The sequence below is a fragment of the Larus michahellis genome, chromosome 1 (assembly GCF_964199755.1).
Source record: "Larus michahellis chromosome 1, bLarMic1.1, whole genome shotgun sequence".
In the NCBI taxonomy this organism is placed as follows: domain Eukaryota; kingdom Metazoa; phylum Chordata; class Aves; order Charadriiformes; family Laridae; genus Larus; species Larus michahellis.
The window spans coordinates 53,236,496-53,249,422 of record NC_133896.1 but is presented as its reverse complement, the minus strand read 5'-3'; the positions used below and the strand labels follow the sequence as shown (position 1 = coordinate 53,249,422).

The 12,927-nt window shown below is 52.4% G+C and overlaps 1 protein-coding gene across 1 annotated transcript; it reads left to right on the top strand.

The window, feature by feature from the left end:
• The first annotated feature begins 3,336 nt into the window (after positions 1-3,336).
• LOC141737719 (uncharacterized) lies at positions 3,337-12,128 on the top strand. Its single transcript, XM_074572666.1, has 5 exons — positions 3,337-3,970; positions 5,700-5,888; positions 9,208-9,343; positions 9,973-10,152; positions 10,485-12,128. The coding sequence occupies exons 1-5, from the start codon at positions 3,793-3,795 to the stop codon at positions 10,723-10,725; spliced, it is 924 nt and encodes a 307-aa protein (XP_074428767.1). The 5' UTR covers positions 3,337-3,792; the 3' UTR covers positions 10,726-12,128.
• Positions 12,129-12,927: the final 799 nt, after the last annotated feature.

Genomic DNA, 12,927 nt, shown 5'->3' with positions numbered 1-12,927 from the left:
TGTTCATCCAGCCACACCACAGCCCTGCCCTGGGTGCGGGTCCTGGATGCCACCACTGTCAGGGGAGCTTGTCAGTCCCAGGGGACAAGCACTTCTCCACGCAGGGCTGCTCCTGCCCACCATGCCCAGCCCTTGCGTGGGCCAAAACCTGGGGTGCGCTGCAATCGAGACCCCACCGGGCAAAGCACCACGTAGCCTTTTCCGGTTACCCTTGCAGTTCATCTACCTGCGCTCCTCCGGGGACCCTCCTCCAGACATCCTCGTGTCACAAGGAAGAAGACAAGCGCTTGTTCTTCTGCAGGGCTGGTGCTCTTTGGTGTCAAAGCAGCACAATAGCAAACTGTAGAGCTGATGGGGGCTGTGCCAAAATCAGGAGGATGGTATGAGGGTGTGGGCCACACCAGGATGGAAAAAGCACCTACAGGAGATTAAAGGAGGGATCTCCTAAGTGTCACAGTGCCGTGTTGATGCCAGCACACCTCTGTGCCACCGGAAGAGAGATGCTGCTTTTTCTGTCCAGGTACACTGACATGAGGGGAGGCAGGACACAGAGATGGGACAAGGTGGAGGGCAGCCATGTGCCATCCCCAGGGCCGAGGGCATACTGGCCTGGTGAGGCCATGGGACAGGAGACAGGAGAGCCCCAGCAGCTGATCCAAGCTGGGGTGCCAGCTTTGAAGCTGTAAAGCAGGGGCTGGAGGAGAATATTATCCAGGGCAGGGACACACTCATGCAGGTGGGAATGTGTGAGAGGGGCACTTTTGTAAAGAGGGTATTTAAAATGTTCAAAGAGGCACAGGAGAAGGTAGGGGGAAATCCCACCATGGTTCAGCAAAGCTTTATCCCTGACTTGGATGCCCATCAGCCGGCAGGGAGATCTGAGCGCAGGTGTGAGACACTTTTGAGCCAGATTTGAAAGCCATCAGCTGAGCTTTGCCTTGCAGGCTGCTGTGGTGGAGGAGCAGGCTTTGAAGGAGATGACCCACAGGTGATCCTCCAGGAAGGTGGGAGTCCCCAGCCAAGATCCTGGGGCTGGGAGGGCTGCAGCCCCTTGGCCACACCAGCTCCCTTGCTACCTCCCGCTTCCTTCTTGCCTTCCCCACAAGGAAAGGACCTGCCAAACCGGGGCACGGACATGCTCCTCACCTGAGCCCAGAGTCATCCCCTGCCCCTGCCTGCACAGCCCAGTGCCCGGCTCCCGGCTCTGTGCAGACAGCCGCCACCAGAAAGCAGGGTGCAGGGAACAGCACTGAAATCTCCCCGCCAGCGGGATATTGATTTTGCAATAATAAGCCCCTTTATCTCCCTTGGGCCCTGGAATAGCTCTTAAGAGTATTAGCAAAGGAATAATCCATGTCATCTACCGGGCATTTTGAGCACGAGCTCAAGCATGGTTATTGTGTCCCGGGGCTTTTGCTGAGCCCATTCATTCCCCAGCACATGTGACAAGATTTACCGCCGCCGGCCCCGCGCTGGAGGCCACGGTTGTGGCACGTGCTCGGCCCCCAGCTGTTTAGCAGCGGGACACATCTGGCAGCAGGGAGGGGGCAGAGGGCATTGCCCTTGGCTCTTCCCACTGTCTCCCAGCCATCGGCGGTGGTGGGACCAGCTTGTAAACCACAGCAGGAGAAAGCACACACAGTACTGTTGCTCAGGTTCGGTGGAGGCACAGGGTCAGGGTTGGTCCCGTCCGACCAGCCGGGTGCATCCCCAGCTGCCAGCCCCAGGGAGGTGACAGTGTTTGCAGCCAGGGACATGCCCCGAGGCCAACTCCTCTGCTGTCAGTGTACGCTCTCACACTGCCCAGCCTGCCTCAAAGCTCATCTTCACTGCGCAAACAAACAGCAAAATCCCCACAGTCAGAAGGGGGGGGGGGGAAAAACAAAAAAACAAACACAAAAAAAACCCCAAACCCCAAGAAACCAGCAATATTCACTGAGACAGAGAGGTTGCCCCCCCCTCCTCGGAGTGCTCACCCCCCCTCCTCGGTCTGCTCATCAAGGGAAGCCGAGGAAAGCTCACAGTTTAAGAAGGATTAACCAGGAAACAGAAGAAATTAAAGCAGTTTTTGAGCAAGATCATTATGAGTCATGGGAGGCTGAAACAGGTTTTCCTGAGAAAGAAAGTAAATCCCCTGGAGAGATGCCCAGAGAGGTACCAGCACAGCCAAAACCAAAAGGGAGTGTGTAAGAGACAGACGGACAGACAGACAGAGCGGGATTAAGGTGTTCCCAGATCCAAAGACCCATGGAAGTGGCAAGATACCCCTCTGCAAGTGCAAGAAGGGCCACAGCACTGCTGGGCTGCCTTGGGTGCAAGTGAGAGGGGGTCCCAGTGCCGGGGAGGGACCACAAGCAAGGTCCAGCCACCGCCTGGTCCTGCAGCTCCCCTCCTTGCCATAGACCACCTTGTCTGGACCCCCAGGGTGGGATGGGACGGGATGGGATGGGACAGGGGTTTGAGCCCATCTGACATTTTTATTTCCCCTTTGTGCACTGCAGTAAATCACACACAGACCATAAGACCGCTGTTTGGTTTTACAAACAGGAGCTGCCCACACGTCCGAGGCAACGTTTTGGCCCCCCAGATCATGCTTGGGCAGCCATGCCCAGCCAAGCACAGTGGCTGCAGCTACAGGCCACAGATCTAAAAGAGAAAGGAACAAAAACCGACCCACAGAGCCAGGGCATCTCCCTGCCGAGCTGTGAGAGCTTGCAAATGTCCTCACACCCAGCCGCCCAGGCCGCTGTATTTGTGCCAGTGCTATTAGTGAACAGTGGCCTGGGCTTCCACCCTTACACCTGCAGCAAGTCCCAGGTTGCCCCAGGACAGGCAAGGATGCAGGACAGGAAGGGCAAAGGAGACCTCCAGGGGGTGCAAGGAGGGAAGACAACAGCCACCGCAGGGGATGATCCAAAAAAAAACCACGCGAAACCCCTGGTTGCACAGCTGGTGCACTGGCTGCTGGGGAAAGCCTCGGCACAGAGGCACCGCCTGTGCCAAAACCTCGCTGTCTCAAGTGCGGGGGCAACGCAGGACACCCCACCTCTTCCTGGGTGTGCACAAGGAGCCAGGTAAGAGCAAAGGAGGAGAAGAGAGCTACTGCAGCCCCTCCAACTATAAAACATCATAAAACATCAGGGCCCGAAGCGACAGGCAGAGAGACGCCGCATGGAGGGAACCCCAAGGAAAAGGGAAAACAGACTTCTCTCCCATTCCCGCAGCGGCAAAGCTGGCGGAGTTGCTGCTACAAAACCCTATTGATTCCCATGGCACATATCCCACTCCTGCTGTTTACAGAAAATGAGCCCTGGGTTCTGGCGGGAGGGGAGAGACGAGCATGTGAGGGTCTGCAGCCCAGGAATCTCAGCAACGAGCTCAAGCATGGATTTCAGCTGGTAGAGGAGGAGGAGGAGGAGGAGGAGGAAGGTGCCTGAAGTGCAGCTCCAGCACCCGGAGAGATGGTGACAGCCAGCCCCTGCAGGAGGGAGCTGTAAAAGATGGATCCCCGGCACTTGCTGCTTCTCCCTCCCTTTCCCACGCCTGGTTTCTCTGCGGGGCTTCGGAGACGCTCAGCCAAGCGGCCAGAGCGGGGCTGGCAGTGCAAGGAGCAGGGACAGGGGGTTTGTGCCGAGGCGGAGGAGAGGCGAGCCCCAGGGGGAGAGCGGCTGCTAGCTTTGCTGCTCAAGGCTTAATGCCCTAAGAGCCCAGCTGACTCCTGCTCAGAAGCAAAGGGAAACGGCAGGCACTCGGGACGGCCAGGCACCCGACGATGCTGTGTTTCCCCAAACCATGACAGGACACAGGTTTGGGAAATGGGTCGCCCTTTGCCTGCTGCCCTGGAGCTGCCTGAGCTTTGCCCGGAGTGATGCTGCTGGGCCCGGGACCTCCTCGCCTGGGGCAGGACACGTCAGAAAGGGGCTGCCCATAGACACTGCCAACGGGACCTACGCGCACAGCAACATCTCAGGTACTCGGGGGAGCGATCGGCCGCCTCTCCCCCTGCGGGGCTGCTGGGGGCCCCACCATGCAGGCCCGTGGGGTGAAGCATGCAGGGATGGGTTGATGATGGCACGATGGTGCTTCTCCCACCTAGGGCACGCGTAGGGGCTGCAGGGCTTTGCGTGGTCCTCACGGCCACAGCAGCTGCTGTGATCCGGGAGAGATGTGTCACATCAGAGGCGAAGTCTGGGGCGCAGGAAGGAAATTTAATGCTTGACCGTCTTCCTTTAAGAATAAAGTTCTCCTCCATATTAATCTCTACGCATATCACAACGGGCCAGCTCCTTGGCCCACTGAACTCTCCCCATCCCCAAGCGCTGAGCTTGGACCTTTGGGAAGAAATGAGGAGGGAGTTTTTTTAAAAGCACAAATGATCTCCAAAATGCTGAGGGTGATTTTTTTTCTTTCTTTTTTTTAAACCCACTTCCTAGAGCAGAGCACGCGCCGTTCCCCAGCAAGTGGGACATGGCATGAGGGCTGCCGTGGGGTGACCACCTCCGTGTGCGGGCAGCAGCGCAGAGCAGCCCATGCCATACCATTGAACCCTTCGCCTTCCCAAGCCTTTATGAACTACGTGCTGTTTCCAAAATGCCCATCGGGAACAGTCCCTGGCCCCACTTATCTCCAAATCACGGCGAGGAATTGTTGGAGAAGGTGCTAGCCAGGGCCGGACAATTTAACTGTTCAACAGATCCAGCCCAGGCGTCTGGGCAGCCCTGCCAGCACCACCGAATTTACTCATATAGACATCTCCACTACCTGTTAACAGCATTGCTGGACCTGGAGAAAGTCTGATCTTACTCAACCTGATTTGTTTCTCATCAGCCCCTCTGGAGGAGAAGCCTACATCACCTCAGCAAAAGGAGAGGCAAACCAAACCTCTCTTCTCTCGCATTAGCTTTACGTGGAATTTCCCTCAGAAGTTCCCCCTAAGTGAGGCGGAGCACGTTTCTGCCTGCAGGTTTTAAGCTTGGCTTAACTAGAGTTGATCAGAGTATTTTCCTTTAATTCAGGATAGCGGTACCTGTGATACCTGTTACACAAGAATCTACTCATCCACGTTTTCTTGGCCTTGTGTTAGTATATCCAGGGTGGTTTTTTGCATGCACCCAGTCAGGCTGGCATCCCTTTTGGAGCCTGCCTCACTCCCAGCTCTCACCAGGTACCAGCAAGCTGGAACAAGGACAGCACTAAAGATGCAAAGGGTACAATGCAGAAAGGATGATCTAAGCAGGATAACTGAGTAGCTCTGAATAGTTGCGGGTAAGAAATTAGGAGAAAAAAAAATAAAGGCTGGGATGGAAAAAGTATCTCTCTAGAGCAGAGAGCAGTATTTTTATTGCTTTGAGTTCCAGCCAACAATACTTTCCCAGAATACTGGGGTATTAAGAAATGCCTATCCTCTTCCTTTCCCTCCTAAAGGTTGCTCTCTGGAGGCTGTCCCCATCCTGTACCTTTCCAGTCCCTTCTGCCCTTCAGTAGCTGCTCACATTGCAGAGTTTGCACCTAGAAGACTTATTTTCCAGACAAAGCCACTGGACTTCCCTACGTATCTCCTTTAGGATTACGCAAAAAAATAAATTCAGAGACTTGCAGGACCCGGGGGGAGCGACGCAGGGGCCAGGCAGCCTTTTCAGAAGCATCACCAGCGGGGGCTTTGTCACCACCTCCACCTAACGTCTCCCCTTCTCCCCCAGCGCCATGCACGGCTCTCTCCCCACCGCGCTACGGCTATTACTACGTGGACAGAGGCTCGGGCGTCTCCTTGGGCTCCGTCCTCGTGTACTGGTGCCAGGAGGGCTACCAGCTGGTGGGCAGCGAGAGGCTCTCCTGCCTCCGCCGGGAGAGCGCTTCGTCCTGGAGCCACCCCCCGCCCCACTGCCAGGGTAAGGAGCCTACCGGGGCCACCCAGCCCCTCTGCCCATTTGTAGGGTCTCGATGGGGTGCAGGCGATCGCCACCCGATTGCTAACTCGGGGGGAGGGACGTCAGCAGCCGCCCACCCTTGCATGGAGGGTTCCTCGCTCTGGCCAAGCTGGTGAGGGCAGGAGGAGGAGGTGGGGTGTCCCAGCCACCCTGAGAGGGGACAGCGGAGGTCCAGCTTGACCCAGTTGGTGGTGGTCAGCACAGGCGAAACGCCATGTTTCAGCGGGGTCCCCACAACGGCATTTCATGAGCTGCATAAGGTGGGGGAGGGGGGTTGGCAAAAGGGTGAATTCACCTGGCCTTGGCTGAGCAGATAACCAGGCCTTATCATCTCGCTCCCGGTAACTGGCACAGAAGTCACCAAGTTGTGTCCAAACCTGGCACCCAGCTCCAGGGCACAGCCAAAAGCTTTCCAGCAGGGAAGAGGCTGAGCTCCATAATCACCCAGCACGTGCTTTTTTGCAAAAGCTCCAGCGGCAAAGGGCGCTCACCTTGTCTGTGCTCCAGGCTCACGGGGAGCGAATGCCCGAACGCCCAAGGAACAAAGTTTATGGCTTTAAAAGCTTTCTCGCTGCGTATTGTGCGCCCGCATAAAATAATTTGAGGAAAGATTGCCCTCCAGAAAGTTATATGTTTTTGCGGTGGCAAGCAAAACCGCCGAAGTTGTAACTACTCTGTAGCTTACACGTGAATTATATTGCTTATGTGGAACACTGAGAAGTAAAGCCCCGAGGCCCTCTCAGAAACAGTTTATGGGCAAACCTGTGGTGCAATAGCTGGCTAAAAAAAAAGAAAGTTTGAAATGGAAAAGGTCCGCCACATTCGCTTTTGCCACTTCTTTTTCACGTGCTCAAGATAAGCAAATCCATTTTTAAAAGGTAGCATCTCGCAAAGGTCAAATTAGGAACCAAAGTGCCCCAAGCACAGGACATCCCTGTAGGTGCTTCAGCTCAGCAGCATCCCAGGCAGCTCGCCCTTTAAAAATGAAAACGAAAATAAAGCAATTCGCCTCAATTCAGAGCTATAAAACCTGATGATACACAGTCAGTGGCTGTCTCTCCTTCATAAAAATAAACACGGCAAAACAAAAGCAATAAATTTTGTTGCAGTAGGTTACAGGTGCTCCTGTAGTAAAACATTCATAAAGCTGGTTAGCAAACCTTATCTTCTCAGCCCTAAATGGAGGCTGCAGTTTGTGCGCTACTTAATGCAGAAACAACTGGCGTAAACCAAAAAAAAACCCTCCAAACTTTAAATCACACCTTGGGTTCCCCAAAATAAAGAGGCTTTAAGAAAAAAAAAAAAATCCCCATGTACTTGTTCTCTTTGAAACAAAAAGCAAACCTCTGTACTTTCAAAAATCTTAACTTGGTTATTTTGCAAGTGTCATGAGGTTGGGTGTTTTGAATCTGTGTATTTTGTTACTTTGAAATCATAAACATACCATTTTTGCAGACATTAGTGAATTCTTTCAGGTTATTTTGGCCTTGGGTTGGGAGGCATGTCCCTGACATCAGACATTTACAACGCAAACATAATTTAGGTTCCCTTTACGGTTTGATCAGGATGGAATTCATCTGCTCTTTCCAGACATCCATCTTAGGGCAGGGAGGGATTAGACTCGGATGGACCATACGCCCATCCATGAAAATTCTGAAGGAAGTGACTATTTTTTATGCTGAGGGTGGTGAGACACTGGAGCAGGTTGCCCAGAGAGGTGGTAGATGCCCCATCCCAGGAAACATTCAAGGTCAGGTTGGTCGGGGCTCTGCGCAACCTGATCTAGTTGACGATGTCGCTGCTCATTGCAAGGGGGGTTGGACTGGGTGATCTTTAAAGGTCCCTTCCAACCCAACACATTCTATCATTATGGCCATCAAAGTTTCCAATTAATTTTTAATTTTATTTTTTTTTACATTTCACAAGCCCATTTTTTCTGTCAAATGCTCAGGCTTCCTTAATCCATTTTAACTGAACTTTTTTTCCTTTTTAACTTCCCCCCTTTTTTCCCTTTTTAACTTTTTTCCTTTGTTTCCTGTTTTTCCTTTTTAACTTTTTTCCCTTTTTAACTTTCCCCCTTTTTTACTTTTTTTCCTTTTTAACTTTTTCTTTTCTCTTTTTAACTTTTTTCCTTTTTTCCCTTTAACTTTTTCCTTTCTTTCCCTGTTTAATTTTTATCCCTTCTTTCTTTTTAACTTCACCCATTCTTTTTCCTTTTTAATTTCCCCCCCTTTTCTCCTTTTTAACTTTTCTCCTTTTTAACTTTTCTCCTTTTTAACTTTTCTCCTTTTTAACTTTTCTCCTTTTTCCCTTTTTAATTTTTATCCCTTTTTTCCTCTTAACTTCCCCCCTTTTTCCCTTCTTAACTTTTTCCCTTCTTAACTTTTTCTTTTTTTTCTTTTTTTCCTTTTTAATCCCCCCCTTTTTCCCCTTTTAAGTTTTCTTCCTTTTTTTCTTCTTTTTTCCCTTTTTTCTTTTTAGTTTCTCCCCCTTTTTTTCTTTTTAACTTTTTTCCTTTTTAACTTTTCCCCCTCTTTTTTCCTTTTTAATTTTTTTCCTTTTTTCCTTCTTCACTTTCCCCCCTTTTTTCCTTTTTAACTTCCCCCTTTTTTTTTCCCGTTTTAGCTTCCCCCTTTTTTTTCCCTTTTTAGCTTTTTTCCTTTTTTTTTTTTTTTTTATTTCCCTTTTCAACTCTTTGCCTTTTTAATCCCCCCCCCCCGTTTTCAACTGTTTTCCCCAAGGAACAGTTAAGCAAAAGTACACGTCTAGGCCAAAAAAAAAAAAAAAAAAAAGAAACAACTATCCCAAAAAAACCCAACACACCAAAACCCCAAAACCAACAAGTTCCCGTTATGTCTTTACTTCTCACTCAGGCCTCCGCTCACGCCACCTTTGCGCTTCACGCAAGACGCACCCGACGCACCTTCTCCTTCCTCTCCCGTGGGATTCTATTCCACCCCTTTTCTGAAGAAAACGCTTTCCGATGCGATTTGGTTGTTTTTGGGGGGTTTTGGGTTTTCGTTTGGCCCCCCCCCCCCCCCATTCGCTTCCTTATTTATTCAGCCGTGGCCATCCCTCACGTTTGTTATTACGGTTGTTAATTAAAACGACACCTTGAAGCGCAACTTCAGGTTACCCGTGGGGAGCGGGACCGGGGAGGCGGGGGGTGGGGGGGGGACCGCAACGCCCGCGTTCGCGGGCGTTGCGGTCCCCCCCCCACCCCCGCCTCCCCGGTCCCGCTCCCGGCTCATGGCCCCCCCCCGCCTTTCTGTCCCCGCAGTCGCCCCGCAGCCCTCGGCCACCGCCTCCCGCGCTGCGGTGGCCGCCTCGCTGCTGAGCGGAGCCGTTATCCTGGCGCTCTCCGTCTCCTTCGCCGTCTGCTGGTGGCGGGACAGGGCGAGGAGGAGCCGGGGGGGGTGAGTACGGAGGATGGAGGTGGGGGTGAAAAAAGCGGGGTTTTGGGGTGTGTGGGGGGGTGGTGTTTAAGGAGTAGGGGAGAAGCCACGGTGAGGAGCGGGGCTGGTACCACCAGCCAGGACCAGAGCAGCATCACTGCAGCAGCGCTTCCCTGTTTTCCCAGCATACGGTCCAGTAGGACCTCTTTAATATCCCAGACAAGAGACTGCGGCAACAGGGACCACGCAGGAGCCTACCTAGGATGCGGCTTTAACCCAGAGCCTAATTCCTTTTTAACGGAAGTCCACAAGGACAAGGAGTGAAGAAAAAAAAAAAAAAAACCCTGCAAGAGATGACACCTCAGCCTCTGAGGAGCCACCAACTCTACCTCGCCCGCTCTTCCCAGGGCTGGCTGATGCCTCGCTGGCCCAGCCCCACCAGCACCCCTTTTCTGCAGGGCAGGAAAAATTGCGGTGCTTTCCTCTGGGAGCGGCGGGAGGGTGTCACAACCATGGGGTGACAACCATTTGGTTTAAGATACAAACCTGTCAGATCTTTCCACGGGGTGGGGTTGGGTGCGTAAATGAAAACAGGCAGCCCACAAAGCACAAAGAAAACCCCTGCATAGCCTTCTCTCTCCACCTCGCAGGCGGCAGCACGGGAGGAAAATCAGAGGAGGACGAAAACGCAACCCCGCCACCCCCGAGAGGGGCAGGAATGCTTTTGGGAGACTGAAACACTACCACCGGCGCGATTACCACCTCTCGGCTCTCTCCAGCTCCGTGTTCCCGGGGGCACTTGCAGGATGCAATAATCTGGCTTTCCAAAGGTAGGGCTCAGCCCCCTCATGCTGGCGCTGCCCCCCCCCAGCCCCTCAACACAGGGGCAGGAGCCTCTCCCAGCCCATCCGGAGGCAGGAGCAGCCAGATGTAAAAGCCCACGTCGCTTGGGCACTCGATCCCCTGCCTCATCCCCTTACACGCTACCCCCCCCCAGCACCTGACAGCAATGAAACCCTTGCACCCGCTATTTCAAGGGGGAGGTGAGACAGAGGACCAGGCCTCCCCTTCACCCTGCTTTAGCATCACCTGGGTGGGCTTCGGCCTCCCATCAGCGCTGCAGCCCCCTCTTACTATCTCTTCTCCTTCTTGCCTTTACCAGGAGCCCCGAAAACCTGCCAAAGCTGCCCCTGCAGAGCTGGCACCCCGACGCACAGGTCCTGCCGCCGCTGATGTTACAGCCGGGCACACCACCCATGGCCGCCCTGCCCAGCCACCCGCCCCGCACCCTGCCCCTGCCTGCCCTGCCCTGCCATCCCCACCTCCCCCGGGACCCGCTCCCCCTCTACTACAGAAGCTACGAGGAACAGAAGCTCTTCAATAAGTTCAGGAGGCCGGTTTGAAAAAATTAAACTGCCATTCAACTTCCCCCCCACCCCCTTTTTTTCCTTTTAACGCCATCAATTCCTTGAAATGCTGCAGCGCTCAGGACAGAATTTCACAAGAGCCAGTTGCTGCACCCGGACCTGGGTTGGTTTTCAAATGGAGAAAAACTGACACTTCAGCTTGAAAGGCTTTTTTGATATACTCCTTTTATTTCCCCTCCCCTGTCCAGAAGTGCACATTTCAAACAGGAGTTCCCGGGGTTACAAGCTGCTTAATTGATCATTTTTGGTGAGATGCGTAAAGCCAAGTCTGAGCAGCCCCAGCTTAAACTGTGGACTGAGCGTGTGCAGACTTCCAGGTTTTAAACACAAGAGTCTGATTTTCCGTTTTGGGCTCTTTTCAAGGCTGAAAGTAGAGACAGCCAGTTACCAGGAACAAGGAATCTATGTCATTAGAGAATTGGAAGCATTTACAATTCATTGCACTTGAATGTAGGCTGAGATTTAACAGTTTGGGGTGTTTTTTTAGTTATTCAGAACTCACCATATTCCCCCATTTCTACAGAGACAATTTTGGACTTACAAGGTGCAGTGACAAGTCTGCAAAGATAGCTAGACAAGAGAAAAACATGAATTTATCTTTAATACAAAAGATGCAGCACACCTTAAAAAAACAAACGAAAAACCACACACCAAAAACCCAAACCCACCAAGCTTGGAGGGGTTTTCATCTTTTCTCTCCTGCACTAGAAATTCACATCAGCCGTAGAGCAGTGCCCAAAGCACTAGTGTAAGTGCCATCATTTGCATTCAGAAAGCAACGACGCTCCTATTTCTGTCCAGGATTTCCTGGGTGGAAATACATGGGTGGGTTCAAGGCAGGGCAGGCAGAGCCTGGCCAGCAGCTTCAGGACACCTGGGCCCCCCCAGTTGGCGCTGCAGGACAGACCCGTGCACGCGTGGCACGCCTGACGCAGTCCGGGCACACGGGGCTCGCTGAGTAACATGGCATCACGTGCGCACAGAGATGCTGTTTATACCTCGGGGGGCGTTGCAGCCTCCGTCAGAAGAGGTGCTGGCAGCCCCAAGGGCTGGTGCACGCGCGGGGTGAGGAATAAGAACGAGCACCCGGGATGCGGACCCCCAGCATCGCTCGCCCTCCAACGCTCAGGGATGCAAAACCGCGACACCCAAACGATCCTGCTGCTACAAAGTTTTAGTCCGCTGGCTTCATTTCCGTCAACACTTTGCATCGCGTTTCAAGGAAAGCGGCCTTGAAAGATGGAAGGTAGCACGTTTTGTGATAAAGGCAAGACCTACTGGTGGACGTCTGGGAAACACTGCCGCTTCTCCCTGGAAAGAGGGCTAGGGACACTGTTTTTTCTATTTCTAATAATAATAAAGGAATCTCTCCCCATTCCACTTCCTGTGTCCTCTTTTCACGTCACCAGGCTACGGAAAGTCTGGTTTCGGGGGCTGGCTTTCGTTGGGGGAGGGAGCAGGCGGTAAAGCTTTTGCAGATCCCTTGCAAAAGACAACACCCTCCGTGGCCATTTACCAGCAACTGCACCATGAGAAGGAAAAACCCTTTCATTCTCCCAAGACAACTGAAACTGTAAGAAAGAACAGGAAAAACAGGACCTGCGCTGCGTTTCCCTTCGGGCTCACGTCCTAACCTTGTGTTTTTCTCCTCCCTCTTTTTCCAGCCAAGTCTAACACATAGGGAGGGGAACAATCCTGCTTCAAGGTAAACTGTTCCTCAGTCCCCTCCCTCCTGGATGCTCGTGAGACTGCCCAGAGCACCATCGGAAAAGGCATTTTGCACGCAGACACGCCAACCACAAATTCGGGCATGGCACTACGGGTGTTTTGGGCTCTCATGAACACATGGGCACCATACTCACAGACTACGAGGATGGGAATAAGACTTTTTGTATCCGTTTCCTTCTCTGTTCCTCTCCCTTGTCATGTTTTAAGGAAAAAAAACCCAACCCCACTACAATTTCCCCCTCTCTCTACGGAGATTTTTGTTCAAAGAAATACATTGATGATCTGAAAGGTCCCTTCCAACATAGACAGTTCTATGATTTGGGACACAGTTTGTGGTTCCCTGGATCTCAGCAAGGCTTTAAAACAAAAAGTGGGATTTTTTTTTTTTTTTCCTACGTAAGATTAGAGATTGACACCTGCTTTCACTGCAAATTGAAATGACGCACGTTT